Below are 21,949 nucleotides of genomic sequence, written 5' to 3'. Positions count from 1 at the left end.
GAGATCCTAATCTAAAGTATAAGCCAAAGAGCAAACTAGTTCTTTACTAATCTATATGACATAGTTCCTTGATATAAAGGGATCACCCCATCTATTTAGGAATTATTAAGTACTTCTACCATATATAACTATAAAACAAAAGACTACTAGAAGTTCATTACACAATCACCTCTTCAGAAGATTTCCCACTCCCCAGTTAGTAAGAATGAAACATTTGCACATATCCATCAGGAAACCTGTTATTGTTATCGACTGCGTGGGTCTGAGGATACCATATACCATACGGGTTTTGGGTGTACTGAGACGCTTGCATTGCCAAGACGTTTTCATTTATCAAAGTTGGTGATACTGTTAGATTGTTCCTCGCATATAATCCTTCAGGTTGGTGCTGATACCCGGATCTATAACCTTCTAATCCTAGAGGGTAATTGTGATACCTGTTGCCCACACCATACCCATGGGCATGATCATGATGCCCATGAATATCCATCATGGATATCATGGCACCAATGTCATGTTCGTCTGGCCCATGGTCCGAGTCATGGTTTAAATTTGTTTCGATCCCCCAGTCGCTTCCCAACGATCCTCCTCCGATTTGTTGGTTAGGGTACATCAACTGATTCGTTTTCTTGTTCTTGTTCTTGTTCTTGTTTTTGTTCTTGTTTGGTGAGAACAGCTCGGGAATTAACTCGAGCTCTGGGGTTTTTGGGAACCACACCTCTGCAGTTTTGCCTGATCTAGCCAATTTCTTGATCAAAGTAGATGAATCCACCATTCCTTGAACTATTGCCATCTGCTGTTCAGCATCTATGTATACAGCATAAACCCCTGATTCCCAAAATTCAATAAAGATCAATATTATTGGCTGATACTAAACGGTGATAATGAGAATAATTTATAATATAAATTTTTGTAAAATGTATCATGTCATTCTCATGGTAATAAAATCTTATAATTAAGATATAGAAGTATTTTTATTTAGAGTTTTTCAATACCACCTAATATCATATGATCATATCTCTAGATGGTAATGCATTGTAATGATTTTTGCGAAGAAAATAAGATAATTGATGTCACTTGTGCAAAAATACAGTCTCGATCACGATCGTGGTAATGGTCATTAAATGGATATTGCGATCAATACAGATGATTTTGCGGTCAACACGGCCTATATTTCGGTCGCGCTAAACTCAAAATCTTTATAATACAGTCGTGAATAGTGATGCAGTTTTGATTTTGCACTATGATTGAAGTTGAACAAGCATGAACATTAAACTCGTTAAAAGATTTTCTCACTAAAATTATTTCATCATTTAATATCGAGTACCAAACTCGCCATCAAAGCAGCTAATTCAGTAAGGAAGTTAAGAAAGGAATGGCATGCTAACACTTAAAGATTGTTTGAGGGATAAAATGGAAGATAAGTTATTGGAATGTATACCTTCAATCTTTTTCAGGATTTTCTTCACCCTTTGCTGGCATCCATCACAATTCACATGCACTTTGAGAACCACAGTCTGTAACACACAAAGAAAAATTAAGTTAATAAGCTAGAAAATCCATAATGTAAAATTACGGTTATGGTCGCGATCGCGATAACGAGTAATTTGGCTATTATTTGACAAATATCGATTAAAACATAAGATATCTCTCAAAATTGCTCAAAACGCGATTTTTTTCCATTTACAACGCGGAAAATATTGGATACAATTCTTCCGATACTATACAATGCCATGCCACCATGTTGCACTGTGTATGAATCAATCTAACACGCTGTAACATAATTCACTAGTTGATTCACTATTTGAATTAGTGATCCGTTCAAATTTGCCCAAGAAAAGCCCAAAACCAATCGCAATTCGCTTTTTTAGATTTGCAATTCGCAAAGAAATTAGCGAATCATATGATACCGTTCTAAGATGAACACAACCCATAAGAAGAGAAAGATCAGTAACCTCCATTTTCAGGGCTAGATGCTTAGAAGCCATTCTAAGGATAATTTCAGACTATAATATACTCTTTTCCAATGTGTTTTGTATGAACATTGATTTGCTTGGAAATTACATGCATAAATAGTGTATTTATGATACAGAAAAGGTCTTTAATTGACTAAGGTCAGAGATGTTCTGATAGGTACATAGACAGATATGCTGAAAAGTACAGAAAAAAAGAGTACTCACCTCACAGTTTCCTTGTGTCAAATCAGTCATCCATCCTTTGTTCTTGATTTGGTTATGTATTTAGGTTCACAAGGTTTGCTAATCTAGTTAAGCTAGAGTTACTCGGTTTTGAAGTAATTGTTACATTTGTATTACGGATATTATATATCTTTTAAGTTTATTTTATATATTACGATTAATAGGTAAGTAAAAATATAGTCAAATGAAATCTTGTCTGAATTGTCTAATCGTAAATTTTCATAATATTAAATTTTTATTATCTTCTAGATGTGTATAATTCAACATATAAATGAACATAATAACATATTAAATTATTTAAAAAGTCAAATATAGCAAGTATAATGAAACGGAGAAAGTAACTAAAGTATAAGATTACTGTTTTCTAGAGATTTTATGAGTTACCACTTACCACAACAATGATTCTCTTATGCTGTTTATAGCTGCTCATTCATGATTTTTTTTAGTCTTGGAGTTTATTTGGGTTATTGGATTGATTTCGGGTTAAGTATTTGGGATTGATTTAAAATTGAGTTTTGTGTCCAGATTGTTTTTTACATATATCATAAATCATTTTTGAAGTCAAGTCCAATCGGGTTCGATTATAAGGTCTGATAAATTTCAAGTCATCGAGTCTGTTTTGAATACCTCTACCCATAAATAAAAAGCCAAAAAATATAATTTGATAAATAGTTTTTTAATTAGCTGAAAATGTAGTTGGCCTTTTTGATTGGTTTTTACTTATTTTTCTCTAATAAATTAAACAGCCAACAACCAATATCTAATTTTATCAAACAGCCAACAACTAACAATTTCGGTTAACAGCTTCGGCTTGCAGCCATTTACCAAACAAAACGGAGAGTAAGTTTTTAATTCAAGTGTAGGTATAATTTATTTTATTGTTCTTGATTTTTGCTCTAAGTAATCCACTAATGCGTCAATAAACCTAAATTTGAACTTTACCTCATAAATTTTTACGTTTCGAGTTTGTCAATATTTCAAGCCTATGTAGACCGTAATGTGAGTGAGAATTATAATTTTAGTGAATATGGTCATGTTTGAATTGGGTATAAATATTTAAAGTAGAAATAAAGTCAAATTAATGAAATGAAAGCAAATATAGATGCATTTGAAGTAGTTGGGATAGTTGTGTAGAAGGTAAAATGAGCATGAAATAAAAATAATAAAGGAAAAATAAGATGATTTTCTCTATTACGGAGGTAATATATTCCCCCACTCTCCCATAGGATAAATATTTACTCCACAAAATTAAGAGCTTTCTTTATTTTTCATTATTTTGCAACCATTCTTCTACCTCTACAGCAATTAAATTTCACTAATTTTTCATTTATCAACTTCGTTTTTTTACTTTGACTTTTTTTAACCCCTTAAATATTTACACCCAATTCAAGCATGCCATGTAAAGTGAAAATTTTGGTTATATTTGCTATTCCTTTGAGTAAAAAATTTCTCAAAAAATTTTCATGGTTCAGAATTTTCGTCACAAAACTTTGTAAGTAATTTGTATGTGGAATAAACTAGTAAAGTCTAAATTCGGAAAATATTTTTGAGATACACATTTACTGATGGAGTGACTAGAGATACACTGATACTTACCCAAGTGTTTACTCAGTTTGAAATATTTTTCTAATTTTGATCTATTACACGGATTTTGCTGTAGTTTATTTGTTGATTAAATGAAAATGATTCTATATTTTTTTTTAAAAATTTTCATTTATACATTTATCTTGAAGTACATGAATTTTTATGGATATCTATAGACGATATCTATAGACAATAAGTTAAAATACAGGAAAAATTACTTAGAACATTCCATTCTATTTATGATTTTTCAATAATAATCATATCTAGTTAAAATACAGGAAAAATTACTTAGAATATTCCATTCTATTTATGATTTTTCAATAATAATCATATCTATTGATTGACCATAAATAATCTCAACTTTATGAGGTTTTTGCTTTGAATGAACTTGGGTAACCTGATGATTTGTTATAGTAGGTAATTCACCAAAAAAGTAAATTAAAATTAATGTAAAACTAGAGAAAAGTTTTGAAAATTTACATAAAAAATTCTGAATAATAAAAAAAAATTAAAATTTTTTTTCAACATTTTTAACATTTTATTTTAATTTATCTTTTTTTTAAAAAAAATAAAATTTACTATAACAAATCATCAGATTACTGAATTTACTCTAGGAAAATACCCTTCAAAATTGGGACTATTCATGGTTAATCACTATTGCAAGAACATAATGAAAAAATTGGATTATTCTAGATAATTTTTTCTAAAATATATCCTTATGAGATTTTGTTAGAGTCGTCTCGATGTATTTATATACTTTTTATTTTATTTTATGTGAAATTCATGTATAAATATCTTACCTCTTACTCAAGCATGTTTCACGATTTGTGTAAAAAGCAAATAACAACAACAAAGTAAGAACGTGGGATAACATTTTAAGATTTATCAGAATTACTAAAATTTATTAAATGTAGTAGGTATAGTGGAACGGAAGAAATACTACTGGCCAATTGGTACCTCGTTATATACAAGGGAAAATGTTGAAGTGTCCAGAGAGCATGGTTATTAAAATCACAATTTTGATCTACGATTACGATTTTACGATCTAAAAATAAGCGATCGATTCGAATCATAGGTAGAATCGTAAGTTGGTAGAATCTTTCGATTCTGATTAATATAAAATTTGTAGAGGTAAAATCATAATGCGATTTTACGATTCTACAATTTAACGATTCGATTCTACACATTTAGTTTTAATTTTATAAATTTTTCTTATGTACCAATTTTTCTTGCAATTTAACAATCAATCATCATAATATAAAAAAAATAAATTTCTTCATCTAGGTATGAAGATTTAAACTAATTATTGAATATTTTTCTATTTCATTCTTAAAAAAAAAGTGAATAATACATTAATTAATAAACTTAAACTTTTAAGGTGAATAAATATGACTAATAGCAAATTTAAATTTATTGCAGAATCTTATAATTCTACGATTCGATTCTACAAGTTTAAACGATTCCAAGTAAAATGCCGATTTTAACAATTTTGTCAAAGAGTGCAGAAATTCAGGACAGGGGGATGAGGGCATCAGGGTACAGGCCCCTACCAGGGGGCAGGGAGAAGAAGTCAATAAGTCAACAATCTAATAAACAATCTCATTGTTTGCTAATTAAACCTACAAAACTACAATACCATTTTGTCAACCTAAGGAATCACTTTCTGATGCCCTACTACAAGTCTACAATACCATTTTATCATAATTTATTTTGCATTATTTCGGATTTCCGTATGAAAATTCTTTAATGTTGCAAAATGGATGAAACAAAAAATTAATTGTTTGCTTAGCAAAAAAATATTTTTGTATTAAAAAATTAAAGAAAAAATTATCTAGAATAATCCAGCATTTTCATGATTTTCCTACAATAATCTCATTTATTGATTACCCATGAATAATCTCAACTTTAGAGAGATGTTAGAGTTTATGAGTTCGAAAATTATGCAGGGGCAATATTGAGAATTCATTATATAAGGGGTGGCGATAAAATGAAAAGGGTGGTGAAGTTTAATAATATCCAAGTTTTTTATGAACAGTAATTTGATCAATGTACTTATTACCACTCTTGTGCAGGAAGAGCTTCACTAGGTAAATAATCGTGATTTATATGAATTATAAATCATTGATATGTGGCACTATGTCATAGATTCATGTTTATAATTTTGTTTTTCGTTTATTATTTTGATTATTTTGTTAGTTATAATTTTGCCTTTTTATAGTTATTTAGAAATAATTGTGATTGATTGGAATTCTTTACTGCATGAATTACTGTAGGTACATGAATCAATCAATTTATAGTGGCAAACAACTAGCCGCCTGCTAAACTTTGAAATGGACATCAAAATTTAACTTTCAACCAAACTTTTGTACCTCATTATAATTGCAATTATGGTGAATTTAAATATGTGTGAGGATTATATAAGCTTCTTAAATGAAAGACCTTAAAATTTAACTTTTTTTTGGTGGTTTCATAACTTGTGTTTAAATTTTAAAGTTGTAAATAAAATTTTAATTAAACAATACTTCAAAAATTATTATATATTTTTATTCTGTTTTTACTCCTGCTCGTATTAGTTGCATATAAATGCCTACTATCATTGCTTTACCATATGATATCTCATTAAAAATTATTATAATGTTATGATTTAATATATGTATTGTTTGATTTATTACATTTACATTAAAAAGTTCTTAAATAAAAGAATATAATATAATAATATAATAAATTAAGAAGATTTAAGTTTCAGAGGAATGAACCATAAAAGCCTATCAAAGTATCTAATTGGTGAACTATCCACGATATAATACAAGTATATCAAAATTGTGAAGTTGAATATAATTGGTTGAACTCTCATTTACAGGGGCAAATCTTGAATATTAATATATGATAAGTCAAATAATTATCACTACGTGTATGTTGGATTAACTTGGTTGTCAATTTCCTTTGATGAAACTGCTCGAGATTAATATAATTTTAGGCAACACTGAAATTAACAAACACCAAAAGATATAAATGACCTCGATTTACATTGATCTCTAACAAAGTAGTTCACAAAATTTTTTATTTTCAAGAAGATTAATAATAATTTATAAATACAAATGTTTACATAATGGAACAAGCATTAGGATTATCATCACTAAACATATTGGAAAAATTCTCTTGGGGAATGGTGTAAGAAGGGTAAGCTTGAGGAACATCTTTAACATAGCCAGCAGGTGCTCGTTTATCATAGGCTCCAGCAATATAAGGATATGCCACTAAATTATGCTCAATGTAGGGCCAAAATTCTGCTCTTTTTTTTCCTGTATTCTTCACTTTTTTTAGTACCTTGTTTGGATCCACATGCCCTGTCACTGTTACTTTGCTCTGTTTTCTGCTTATTTCTACTGATCTCACTCCTACATCAAATAAGTCCAATTTACAAGCTTAGGACTACTATGATTAGCGACTATCTTGTTACGTACACTCTTTGCTTTATCTCCAGTATTTGTGCCGGATTCTTGACATTTGGATAAGGCCATATACTTGAATGCTAAAATTTTATTTCGTTATATTGATTTTTTGTGAGATTTCATGTGATAACCTGAATTTATGTCTCTTTCACGTGGTTAACAAATTTTTTTTTTAAATTCACATGGTGACCTTAACCTATTTTTATGTGGTGATCTTAATTTAACGAAAAACTTAATATTTTGTCTATCACATGAAAAAGTTGAAAGCTAAAGATTACTACGTGAATTTAAAAAAATATTTATGAAAAATCAAAAAAATCAAGGTCAATACGTGGAATTTTCTTGATGTTTTTATATATAAAATAATTAAATTGAACACTTAAAAAAGTATTGAAATCGGACATGAATGTAAGAGTCTAGGTAAACCAGATAATTCTACTCCTAGTCTTACTCGTATAATCTTACACGAGAAATGTCTAAATACACCTATTAGATAGCAATATGTTAGATTTATCAAGGACTAAAAATATGAGTTTTTTAATTTTGGCGTATAGGAGGAAATATAATAATTAATTCTAATTATAATCTAATTAGGGTGAGGAAAAAGGAGAGCTAAAAAGAAATTAGTGGCATATTAACATTACTTCTATAGCTTAAGAGAAATCAAAGGAAAAAAAGAGATGATTTATGAAGAAAACCTTTGAGAGAAGTCACAGCACTCTTTACCCTTCTTTCACAACCATCACAGTCCATTTTAACTTTGATCTCAACTGTCTTTTACATAACAAAAAAATAAAAAAAAAAAAAAAAAAAACATTTATAAGAACACACGCTTATTGACAATTTCTGTTCTTTTAAATTTACTATAACAATTACATAAAGTTCTCGCCTAGATTATCGATCAAGTTGCACCAAATTCAAAGAAACAAATTGTATTAATGCATGCAAAAAGCTAAGAGGGCCAACACACTTTATTTCGTTTCTTATGAGTTTGCGTCATTAACTAGAAAAATGCGACAGCATCATAAGCAAAATCGTATAACACTAAAGAACCTAAAAGAGGAATTCAAGATAGAAGTTAAGAATGAACCGAGCACTCATCAAACTCGTATAAATTTAATTTCAATTGGTATCTTATAAACATAAAAAAGGTTTTTTAGGCTCTAAAATATTTAGGGTACTGACCAATAGCTCGCTTTATTCTTGATGATCTACGGCCAAAAACTGTAATAATGTGAAAAGTGATGCATACCTGAAGAGGTTTACGCCTGTGTCTTGTGCTGGTGACAGTGCAAAAGTAAGCAATATAGTCGAGTGCACCCATTGCTCTTACATGAATGAAAAGCACAACTACACTTCAAGCATAATACTTATATAGTGAGAAATGTGTACTTTATGATATTTTTTCATAAAATTATTGTCACATAAAGTCAGAAGCTAGCTTTGGTCCTATAAGAGGTCCAGCTTTCTCTCTAAGAGATTGTTGCATAAGATCCACACAAGAGAAGAGTTGACTATATATAAATTCGATGAAATTTCATCCTAAAACTAATTGGTAATATGAGACGTAGCTCATCAAACTTCTATGTTGGTTAACCTCTTTCTAATTTTCGATATAGTATCACATGAGTTATTTACAACCATTTTTTACTTTGCTACAATTTCCCTTTATGGAAATATCTTAACCACTCATCAACATAATTCAAATGGTCCATTATTTTTTTAATCTTTGTACAATATATAACTGTGTCAATTTCTTATGAATGGAATGGAGAGAGTAATATAATATAGACTACTATATTGACACTTAGACAGGGTTTTGGGCCACCTTATAGTTGTGTCTCATTATAGCATTCATTTGTGCCAACTTTCAATCATACCCTTTTCCCTCTTTTTTAGAGACATAGAAAAATGGATAATAATAAAAGAGATAAATAAATAAATAAAATTTTTAGAGTGATGATTTATAATTTTAAATTGATTAATTATAGAAATAGACTAATTATATGTACTCGTCTTGTGATGAAACGGTCTCATACAAGAAAATCTATTTCACTATGAGACGCGTTTTATATATAGGTTAAATAGCCCACCTAATACAAATTATCAACATATGTGCTTTTTATTTTGAGATTATCTCATTGAGAGACGATCGAGTAGCTCTTATGCATTAGATTAATAAATTGTAATAGCCTCCTAATATTTTAAAATTGTTTTTCATTTAATATCTTCGGCATACACTAGAGTATTGTTTTGCGTTTTTTATTTCTTTTAAATTTAGATCATAGTTTTTATGAGCGAAATTCACTGGATATGATGATAGTGGTGCTTGAATTCAAGTTGAGTGATCAATGGTATCTCTCCATGACTCCATTGCATTCTTCTTAGTCAAGAGATATTAAAAAAAATCCAAAATACTGTTTGTTCAAGATAAAGGAGCATAAAAGATTGTTCAAAATATGGTCTAAAAGACAAAACCTAGGCCAAAAATGAATCTAAGATGCCAAAACCTCAATCTATATTGACACTCCGAACATAAGTGGGTGAGATTACTTTTAATTATTGGAATTATTAATTGATTTGTGGTAATGGGGAGAGGATATTTAAGTTCTTTTTTGTTTGCTTTTATTTTTGTTCGTTAGGAGTGGTTTTGCTTTATTAAACCATAAATTTTAAATTAATTTGAAAAGTGGTAAGAAACCATAATAAAGTCAATAATAGATGTAAAAGGTTGATTATAATCTTGTGTAATTGGCAAATAATTCAGGTGGTATTTGACGTATTTACTTGAATTTAATCTTGTTCATTAACATCAATATATAAATTGAGTATTACTTGGTCTAGTGGTTAAATTTTATCTCAGGATCAAGCAACTGATTTATAGCTGGTCAAATCAAATCAACCAACAATTTTAGTCAGCAGCTTTAATTAATAGTTATTTGTCAAACAAACTCATTGACTTATCTCCAATTGAGATCGATTCAATTCAATTCTCTCCATCACTCACTCTCACAAGATCAAATAAGTATTAATTTTGAGGCTTCAACCATAAGCTTAACCTTTTGGTTAAGCCAGTTCCTTGACATGATATCAGATTCAACGTAACAAGAGTTAACGGGTTCGAATCTCAACCACTCTTCATTTAAAGTAGATTATTCAGCGCCATGTATGAGAAGGGTTTTTGTTACATCCACATTTCTAGTCCAAAGGAATCTCATGTGAAGAAACGTATTAGAGTATAAAACACATCTTAGGACCTTAACTATCATCATAAGTTTATAGTTGACGCCCAGAATATTTCAATTTCAATCATTAAGGAAGAACATGTCCTTGTGTGATGACTAGGAACTTTTAATTTGCCTCCCTCTAAATTAGAAAGAAGAAGCCTCCAATTGATGATAAACATTGAAACCCTACCTACTTGTTATAAAGAGAGGTACCAAGTACCAACCATTAATACCCAACCTCAATCAAGCAAATCTAAAGTTAGCTTTCAAAAGGAAGTAAAACTTATTACTACAAATACAATATAAGCTCTATACTTTTGTGGGAGAGATAGTCTTGCTTTTGCAACACCTTGCTGGAAAGGCTTATAGCATAGCATAGTATCCCTAAACTAAATAAAATAATCATTACCCTCTTCATAAGCCACTTAATTAGTGTTTATAGGGTACCTATATTAACATAAAATTATGAAAAATATATAAAAACTATAAATATTATTAAAATTATGGCAACTAAGGTTAATCATATTCAAAAAATATAATATAAATAAAAAATTAAAACATCAAATAGAAACAGACGAAATATCATTGGCAATTAAGCATTGTTAATGTAGTGATGTTCAATTACATAGTTCAAATAATCATTGGTACTTTTTCTTGAGTCGAGGGACTTTTTTACTACACTCTCCTTTATGCGTATGAGTTGCCGTCTTTTTTCCTTCTCTATACTCTGATCATAATTTTTCTATAAACGGGATACACTGGCATGATGATGATGAAATAATAATTGGTACTCCTGCTTGCTAAGTTCTGTAGAATCTTCATCAAATATATCATTCCTTCTATATAGCATCTTTCAGTCCTAGTGAAACTTTCTCGAAGAACTGTCAATAAAATAAGAATTATATGTTAAACAAATTGAAGAAAATTACCAAAATTAAGGGATATTTGGTCTCATGAAAAACAATTTCATCAACAATTTTTCTATTTTAAGCCCCATGTGCATAGGTTTAGACAATTTAACTATTAATTATATTAAATCAAATAAAAGATATCTTCGAAAATAGGTAAATATAATAACTTTTTAGAAAATATTTAAATCAAATTTCAAATATTTATCAATTTTATTGTCTAAACCTGTGCACCTAATCCATAGATTAGAAAAATTGTTTCAAAAAATAACCTTTTATGAAACTACTTGGTCATGAAAAATGCAATCAATGATTAGTTTATTTGTTTGATTTGATGGAAAAAATAAAAATGGAATGGAAAATTATTTTTTTCACCCATATTTTTCATATTAAAACCCTCATCAAACCAAATAATAGAAAATGAGAAAAATATTTTTTTAAAAGACATTTTCTCCAAACCAAACGACCTATAATGCCAATTAATTTAAAATGTATAAATGGCATGCATCTACCTTGTGAAACTCTAATGTATCTCCTCCAATATTTCGCAACTCGACTACGTGAAAAGATTGAGCCACTTCAAACACCTACGAATATACCACAAAATCAATTGAAGTATTTCAATCAAGTTTTAAAAAATAAATCTTAATATATTGTTTTATGAGACGGTCTCACAAAGAGACACGCTTCATATATAGGCTAAATAGTTCATCTCATACATATAATGAGTTTATAGACTCCTTATTTGAGATCGTCTCATTGAAAAATAGTCTCTTATAAGAGTAGCTTCAAATCTTAACATGTTCTTAAAAAGTAATGACCAATCATGTGATATTTAATTCTATGACCAATCATTCATAGTTTTTGAGTTTAATTCTCAATCCTTAAGTTAATACAAAGCAATAAGATCTTGATGATTCGTTTCAATATAAATTTTATTAACATTAACTTTTTTTATAATTTTTAATCAAGCATATTAACAGATTTTCCCACCCCACTCATTTAACAAAATTTTTTATTTAGGTCTGTTCTAGTCATTTTGTATTATTTCTATTTTTGTACAATGACCCACCATCATTTTTTAATCTCATCAACGTAATTTAGCTTTTTTTTATTTTATCAAGAAAATTTACTCTGTTCATTTATTAGGACAAAGTAGTATTTATAATTAATTAAAATAGTATATCGATAAATGTGTAAAATCAAATAGCATATTTGATTAAAAGAAGTTGGTAATACAAATCAAAGAATTCTAGTCCATACTGATATAGATCAATAATATTTAAATTAATTAACTCAATATTAACTAAAGCCAATCTTCCGAATATTTTGAATTAAATACCTCTATAATCACCGAAAAACAGCCCTTTCTCCCACTTGTATAACCCTGTAGCTTTATCTACGCATGTATCAAAAAGGAAAACCAATATGATTCATACTATTCTAGATAAAATTTCATAACAATTTTTAAATTAAGCATCATATGTAACAAATAGAGTATATAATATATATTATGAGGCTTCTACATCGAGTATATAACACTATATTATGTGACTACAATAAAATCGTGAACTTAAATTTTTAGTTGAATTTCTTAAGAAAAAACTACTGTGAATAATACAATTAAAATAGTACGGACTTTTGATTAATCACGAATGACACCAACTTAAGGGATTTTTTCCTAAAATAATATCAACTTTAGTTTATTAGTTAATTTACTATTTTTTTTTAATATAATCTCCTATAGTTTAATTTTTAACATGTTAGAAATATTCCATGGGAACACCCTCTAAGTTGATATTATTCATGATTAATCAAAAGTTAATATTATTTTAAAGAAATAAGCAAAATATTGTATTATTCCTGGTAATTTTTCTATTTCTTAACAAGTGTTAAACGCCAACATAACAAAAGATCACATATTCAAAAATTATTCATCTCTCATTTCATCATCATCTTAACCAATACTTCTTTGTCCCACTTAATTTACCCTATTTTCATTTTAGATCGTCCTACTAAATTTACTTTATTTCTACTTTTAAATATGGTCCCACCACCTTTAACGCAATACCCAATTTCTTTATATATGAAAAGCAAAAATTTACCTTGTAGTTTTGCTTAACAACAGTAAAATTAAGGGAGTTTGCAGCTTCTTCAATCTTGGACATGATTTCATTTGCAGTGCTCTGAGAAGTAAAACGTGTTTCTTGCTTTATAACACCCTACATTAGTTTAAATCAAATAAAATTAACTTAATTAAGTGAGATTAATTATCATAGAGGAAGGACATTGATAACCTTATTTTATAGTCCTAATGGCTTAAACAAGATTCGCACTAAAGAAGCGATAATACATATATGTATGTGTTGGACCAACTCGACTATTATTCTTATTTATTATATGCCATCTAATTTAATATTAAAAGAATTTTTGATTAAATAACTCAGGTCATTGCGTAGGAGACTCGAACCTAAATTTCTTTGTTCGATTGATACTTTTACATGCAAGCTGAGTTTTGAAAAAAAAAAAAAGAAAATTTACAATTCTTGGTCTTAAAAGCCAACACTATAACACTTAAACAAAATTTTTATTTATAAAAAAATTTAATACTTATTAATTTTGAATTTATACTCCATTATAAATGGTTATTTTTAAGCAATAATTAAATTCTCTCTAGAAATTAATAAGATTTATAATTAATTTTCTATTTTAAAAAACTTATTTGCATTGAAATTTTGTATTTAGCTAGAAAAATCAACAATTGAGATTTCATAAAAAATTTATAATGTTTCAATCAAATAGTTGTAATAGTTAACTCAAAAAGTCAATTAATATAGCACGACGACCTAATTTACTGATTATATAGTCTATCCTACTTATAAATGTAATATTTGATTTGGTTCTCATTGAATTAATACTATGATTAGTGCAAGGGTTTTTACATATTTTGAGTAATTAAGCTTATATATTCATAATTAGATACATAAAGATAAATCAATATATATATATATATATATATATATATATATATATATATATATATATATATATATATATATATATATATATATATATATATATATATATATATATATATATATATATGGAGAAGTTCAAATGAAAACCATCCTTATATGAGAACCGTGAGAACCATAAAAAGGTGTTACTTTTTATATAAAAAGGTGTTACTTTGGATTTGTATTTTTTTTCTGACAGTTACTGTTTTTTTGGTAAAAAGTACCAGATTTTTTTAAAAACAAAAGTAACACAGTTTTTATGCAAAAGTAGCACCTTTTCTGTAAAAAGGTAACACATTTTTTGGTTCTCACGGTTCGCATAGAACCGTGGTTTGCACCTGAACGCGACCCTATATATATATATATATATATATATATATATAACATTTAAAATTAGGAATAGTAACCGGTACAGGTTCCATAAGAAAAAGGCTTTCAAGATTGAAAGACTGTGACCCAGAAATAAGTTCAAACGCATTCATTGGTACAGGTTTCGTCCATCCTTTTGTAATAAGGTTTTCCTGCATACATGCATACTGAGTTAGAGTTAGAGTCATCAATAATTATATAATTTCTTTTTCGATTATTTAGGTTAAATACAATTTTAATGGATACTGTTAGAGTATATAATATATCCTGGGATCTCAACTATCAGCTTAAATTTTTGATTGAATTGGGTTCTTAATAGATACATATCGGAAACTAATCGAATAATAGATTGAGATATTAATATATTTTTTTAAAATCTAACCTCTGAATTATTGAATGCAACATCTATGTCATCGAACTTAACATCCTCTTCAACATCAAAACATGGCGGATTATAATCTTTTTTAAACCAATCATCTTCCATAATTTCTGAGATTGTCATCCTCTGCCCATCAATTTTGAAATCCAAAACAACAAAAATTACAAAATGTGGAATAATAAATACACAAATTCTCAAATAAGACGTTATTATACTGAGATTATCTCTATTGGATTAGTCCAATTATATTTATGATCTTAAAGTGATCACTTATAACCTTAATTAAAACAATCGCATTTTTTATAGTTTTAAAGTGATCACTTATAAGTTATAACATTAATACGATCATTTATAATGTTAAATTGATCATTATGAATTAGTCTCACGGTGAGACGGTCTCATATAAGACGACCTGTAATAAATAAGAAAAATTACCAGGAATAATACAGCCTTTTACTTATTTCCTTACGATAATACCAATTTTTAATTAATCATAAATAATATCAATTTAGGGGTGTTTTCTTAGATTATCCCTAACATATTAAAAATCAACCTATAGGAGATTATATAACAAAAAAATTAGTAAATTAGTTAATAAACTAAAGTTGGTATTATTCTGAGAAAAAAAACCCTGTAAATTAAAAATTGTATTATTCACAGTAGTTTTACTTAATAAATATCATTTGTTCAATGAAAATTTAACTCTTAAGTATATATCCCACATATAAATGATCAACTTTTAAAATTTTCACCTTTTATTAGCTAATAAAAATCCGACCATTACAGTATATTTTCTTTTAAAGGATCTTAACATTATTTTTGCTTTTAATATCCCGAATGTTACAAGTCAATCTCTTCTAAAAAACTAATCCAAACCCAAAGGTTAGATTTTTTTTAGGATTAAGAGGAGGTGGATTTTTAAAAGCTGACCACTTAAAATTCAGATTTTTAGAATTAAATTTTCGTTTATTATATATAACCAAATAAATTGCACTAGAATATGAATATTGATTGTAATTATGTAGAGATTTTGGCTTACAGTTAGAGGATTAGGGTCAAGAATACATCTGATCAACCTCTTAGCACCAAATGAAAGCCATGGAGGTACTATAAACTCACCATTTAGAATCTAAATTCAAAAAAAAAAAAAAAAAAAAACAATATAATAAGTTTGCTTTTAACAAACGCAATAATAATAATAAACTTTTTTTGAAACTAATTAATAATAAACTTAAAACAATAAGTATCACACACAAGTTCACTAGTAACGCGTTAGTTAAGTCAATTTTATTAATGTGTATATTATCAGATATTTATTTAGGACCCTAGACTACCTAATCAGAATAAAACCCTAGAAAACAAAATAACATATGCATATATGAAAATCCATAATAATAATAATATACATAATTAATAAATTTATAACGCATATTATCACAAATTAAAGTTGTTCACAATTTAAGTGCAATATCAGTCAATGAAGTCCTTTAGATGTTTTTTTTATTTTTTTTTTCTGAAAAACTTACTACATTACGATTATTGACACTATTTATCATTCAAGTAGTCAAGCTTATTTTTAATATATTGAGGCTAATCTGTAAGAAAAAAATTTAGTCAATTAGAATCTTGTTTGAATTGTCTAATCGAATATTTTCATAATATTAACTTTTTATAATTTTTAGTTATATATATAATTCAATATATAATTAATCAAAATAACTCATTAAATTTGGTATAAAATCAAATATAGCAAGTATATTCACTCACTTGATTGTGTAGATTTATGAGGTTTTCGTCGTCAAAAGGAAAGTATCCAGCCAAAAGTACAAAGAGAATGATACCACAAGACCATACGTCGGCTGCTGTACCGTCGTAACCCTTATCAGTAAATACCTGATATCAAATAATGCATGTTAAGACGTATATTATAATATCAATTATTTGTAGGCTAGACAAAAAATGGAGAACATTAGAGAATGAAAAGAGTATAATCTAACTATATAATGTACGTAGCCTAACAAAAAAAATTATTAATTACATGTGCTTTAGTGTTTATCATAATTATATTAAGTGCAAGGTCGGCCTTAAGGGTGGGCAAGAGGGGCCACCGCCCAAGACCCCTTGTTAAAAATGCAAAATTAATGATTGTAGAAGGTCGATATAAATTATAAATTGCAAAGGAAAAAGACCCTAATATATTATTTCGCACAGGACCTTAATATATCTGGGATCGGCCCTGCTTAAGTGATGTAAATAATACCTCAGGAGCAACATAATTAGGAGTTCCACAAGCAGTGTGAAGTAGTCCATCTTCCTGCAAATTAAGCTTGATTATTTTTTTTAGAGAGAAAATTAAGCTTGATTATTACTATTCACTGATAGTTGATAATTGATTGAGTGTATGACTGATTTGATCAACTGATTTTATCAATAGGTTCAAACTCACTACTATGATCAACTTAATCGCGTATAGTTATTTTATATTCATTGATTGACTATTCAGTACTTTTGACTTTTATATGTATTATATAACTATAACTAGCTTTATACTTACAACAACTGTTTATGGATCGTCTAATTCTTTTTATTTGCTTTTTTTACCCATTTTCGTTATAAATATCAGTATTTTTCCTATTATGATGGTACCATTACATCCTGAATTTCTTTATATGTATAACGATATTAAGCGTAGGTAGAGCGTCTCGTTTATTAAGTGTAGTTACTAAAATGAATATGAGATTACTTACACGTACTTGCTGAGAAAACGTACTTAATCCAAAATCAGCAACTTTCAAAACACCACAAGAGTCTACAAGTAGATTATCAAGCTGCAAATCACTTGAAAAATAGGAGAAGCAACCAAAATAAGAAAAAAATCTGCTAATTATAAATTAAAATAAATTTCTGCTAACATTAACTATTCTGAACCGCACGTGTTAGTACTACATTCCAAGACTTACAATTAATTTTCCATTAAATCATGAATGTTTACGTCATTAATATACCGCTTATAGTAATTTAAGATGGGGTAAGACGACACCACCTGCCCCTATTTCTGGTGAGGTCTTATAGCGATATTAAATTATGAATGTTTACAAATATATAAAAAAATTTTGTGTGAATTATCGCACTAACGCTATCTAGTTTTCTATATTAAAATATACTCATTTTGTTATTAGTTGTGTGATAAATGAGCTACGAAGTTCGGAGATACTATTTCTGTATTACTATTTCTAAATCTGGGCTTGGAATAAATCTAAATCTAATTAATTTAGGTTTGGTTATATCAAAAAATATTGTTAATATTAGGTATTATTTATAATCCATCGGTCTTTATTATTCAAGTATTTGGTTGTCTTCATCATATTAATAATATTTGTTCTCTACGTTCTGTTGGATGTAGCTAACAATTGTTAATGAATAACATTAAATTTTTGTGTGATTTCTATTATTAATCTGTTTATTTATTTTTCGTATTTATTTTTCGTATTTATTTTCATTATAACAATTAAGCACCTAGTGCACATAATAAATTTAATAAAAATGATAATATTCATGACTTTATATTATTTTTTTCATTATTTTTATTTTGCACTCAACCCGCCTTAAAAGAAGTATTGAAAAATGGAAAGAACCTTGAGATCCCTATGGTATACACCTCTGCTGTGGCAAAAATCAACAGCATCAATTAGCTGCTGAAAATACTTCCTGGCTTCCTCTTCTTTTAGTCTTCCATTTTTGGCCTATACATAAACACCACCACCAAAGAACAAATTAAATATAGGCAAGGAGCATCATCTACTTCATATTCAGCATATCTCGCTCAAGGCCACTAACCCTGAGATTTGTGTTTAATTTGTATTATTTGGGCTATTTAGCCCATATATCTAATGCGTCTCTCAGAGAAACTGTCTCTCACAGCAATTTGCGATATTCTTATTGGCCCCTAACTATATTCACTATTAAAACATTTTTCTAATATTTTTGGATGGGCAGGGGTATGGACCCCTCTTACCCCTCTATAGGGTCGGTCTGCCCACTCACAGGATATACGGTAAGAGTCTAGAGAAGATAAATAGACAGCAGATTATACCCTTATCAAAACATATTGCGGCCAATGAGACGACCCTCCGTTCAAGAAAAAATATGTAAATTGAATAAATGACAATAAAACACACGTAAGAAGAGAAATTAAATTTTAGGGCTTACTATGATATCAAAGAACTCGCCTCCATCAACCAATTCTAGAACAATGTAGATCTTTGTTTTGCTTGCTATGACCTGCTCAAAAGGTATCAATACACGATCAGTGTATAACTTATGCATTATCCGATTTTTTGATACCATATAAACCAATTAATTAACTAAATTCAAAAATTTATTTGATAATTGGGTTTTCAAAATATGTAAAATACTTTTAAAAAATTTGTCGATAACACCTTTATGATTCAATTTAAAATATTCAAAGATCAAATTTCTCAAGATTTTGCTACAAATATTCATATGCAAATAAAGAGTAAGTTTTATATGGACTTCATTAATCTGAACTAAAATATTTTAGATATTTTTTAATATATTTAATTGTCTCATTTCTATTTAAATCACTTTTACTATTTAATAGAAAGATATGCAATATATTAGTGAATGTGGACTAAGCTATACCAAATTTTTACAAAATAAAAAGATCAAATAAAAAAGTTTATAGGTTAAGTTAGGACTAATAATTTGAATGATTTTAATTAGACTACGTAGGTAAATTTTAAAAAATACATAAGTCTAATTTGAGAATATTAATTTTAGAGAACAAGACAATTTTTTTTTATTAAGAAAATTAAATGGCTATTAATTGTTGAGTACGTACCTCATAGAGTTTCACCACATTGGAATGCTTGATCACCTTCATTGTAGATATTTCTCTCTTTATCTAATAAATAAATATGTAAGAATTGAGATATAAAAAGTAAAATCATGTTTAAATTAGAAAACATATTCTACATCTGTTAAATTAGGCTGGACTTATTGTGAATGCCAGCATATTAACGGGGGGACACAAGTGCACACACTTCATAAGCCAAGGAGATATATACTATCCCAAAACCATATGGCAATGGGAAGAAGGTCTCTAATAGCTTATAAAGCGTGCACACCATTTTCAATTTATCGATGTGGGATAACTCATCCCAACAACATCACTGGAAGTTTGCGTTGGTGATTAAAACCTAAAATGTGTTCTATATTATATCACAAATAATGTTTATTGATGAATTTACTTCGATTTAAAGAATTTTGCAAAATTTGACGATGAAAATTACTTCAATTCGAGCAAACATCATAATTCCCTCATAAAATTTTAGGTTTTATTCTCACCTAACCTTTCGTCTACTCTATAATCCCCGAAAAAGAATTATTCTTAGGAAAAATTACGGTGAATAATACAACTTTTTGTTAATTTTCCTACAATAATACCAACTTTTGATTAAACATGAATAATACTAACTTAGGGGGTTTTTTCCTTTAATAATACCAACTTTAGTTTATTAACTAATTTACTACTTGCTTTGTCATATAATATCCTATAGTTTAATTTTTAACATGTTAGGGATATTCTAGGAAAACACTCTCTAAGTTGGTATTATTTATGCTTAATCGAAAATTAGTATTATCATACAATAATAAGCAAAACGTTTATATTATTTTTAAAAATTTTTTCTTATTTTTATAGTTGCTTGAATTTGAAATCGACTTATTCAAACTCAAAGTTGAATCAACTTAGTATAGTAACTTCTAGTGAAATCAAACTTGACATGCTGAATAAACAAGCAAAATTCAAACCTAAAACTTCATACTTGAAAATCGATTGAACAACCAAATAAACCCGTCTAGATTATTATTGTTGAGGAATGAAAAATTCAACCAAACACAATTTAGCTAATTAATAATTTAATAATAACTTTCAATACTATATAAATCAAAATAAATTCATACATGCTATGTTTGAGAATAATAATTTAATTTGAATAAATTAGTTCAAATTTATTATTTGACAAATAAAAAAATTTTAAATTCAAATTTGAGTTAATTCTACTAAAGTGGTTCATTCCTCAAGCCCTTTATCTTAAGGGTGTATGAGTGTGAGATTGTTCGTTACGTTTTCTCACTCAGATGCTATTTTCGAGCGGGATATTAAATTGATGGTGATGATGATTTTAAAAGTGGTTTATTAGGTTGAGTATTTACGAATGACTTAGCTTTCTCGATTTTATTATTCTCAAATATTGTATGTGTTATTTTATAATTGAAATCGACGATTTAAAATGAATTATTTGTTCTTAAACACAAATTGAAAGAATTAAATTTAAGAGAAGAAGCCAAGAGTCAACCTGTTCAACCATTTTATGTTGAAGGACTTGATCACGATTAAGAATCTTAATGGCCACAAGCTCATTGGTTTCAATGTTTCGAGCTAACTTAACCTTAGCGAAGTTTCCTTGGCCAAGTATTTTTCCGAGTTCATATTTCCCGACAAGTTTCTTTCTCATCGTCGAAGATCTTCTACTCGTATTTGCGGCTGGTGATGGAATATGGAGTAGTAAATAATGGTATGATGTTAGATAGAGTTAGAAAAGAATGTATGTTTGTCATTGTCTATTTAAGAAGACAAAGCATGGCTAAATATTGGTGTAGTACATGGATAATCTTAGAACAAGTCACTTAGATTGCAGCCTTGCTGCTAGTACCTAACCAATTTTACCGGACTTGGTCCACTTTTCATTATGGACCTTAAGCATTAGAAATTTAGAATTATGGGTTTACAC

The 21,949-nt window shown here is 28.3% G+C and overlaps 2 protein-coding genes across 3 annotated transcripts; both read right to left on the bottom strand.

Annotated features, from left to right (window-relative positions):
* Positions 1-6,804: 6,804 nt before the first annotated feature.
* On the bottom strand, positions 6,805-8,562 carry LOC130802242 (heavy metal-associated isoprenylated plant protein 21-like). The gene is made up of 3 exons (XM_057666174.1): positions 8,487-8,562; positions 7,933-8,008; positions 6,805-7,180 (listed from the first exon to the last, which is right to left on the bottom strand). Exons 1-3 carry the CDS (start codon positions 8,556-8,558, stop codon positions 6,885-6,887), a joined length of 444 nt encoding a protein of 147 aa, XP_057522157.1. The 5' UTR covers positions 8,559-8,562; the 3' UTR covers positions 6,805-6,884.
* A 2,486-nt stretch (positions 8,563-11,048) lies between these two features.
* Positions 11,049-21,756, bottom strand: LOC130802241 (CBL-interacting serine/threonine-protein kinase 9-like). Of its 2 annotated transcripts, none has more exons than XM_057666171.1 (14): positions 21,515-21,756; positions 19,996-20,058; positions 19,344-19,415; positions 18,770-18,877; positions 17,882-17,962; positions 17,395-17,448; positions 16,902-17,027; positions 16,174-16,263; positions 15,138-15,260; positions 14,794-14,907; positions 13,475-13,591; positions 12,712-12,768; positions 11,882-11,956; positions 11,049-11,342 (listed from the first exon to the last, which is right to left on the bottom strand). In XM_057666171.1, exons 1-14 carry the CDS (start codon positions 21,671-21,673, stop codon positions 11,301-11,303), a joined length of 1,281 nt encoding a protein of 426 aa, XP_057522154.1. In that variant the 5' UTR covers positions 21,674-21,756; the 3' UTR covers positions 11,049-11,300. The 2 variants fall into 2 exon arrangements, with proteins under 2 accessions (XP_057522154.1, XP_057522155.1); XM_057666172.1 differs by having other exon boundaries at positions 14,800-14,907.
* Positions 21,757-21,949: the final 193 nt, after the last annotated feature.

This window comes from Amaranthus tricolor, chromosome 16 (assembly GCF_026212465.1).
Source record: "Amaranthus tricolor cultivar Red isolate AtriRed21 chromosome 16, ASM2621246v1, whole genome shotgun sequence".
NCBI lineage: Eukaryota > Viridiplantae > Streptophyta > Magnoliopsida > Caryophyllales > Amaranthaceae > Amaranthus > Amaranthus tricolor.
Note: the sequence above shows the minus strand (reverse complement) of the source record. Positions and strands in the feature narration are given on the sequence as shown.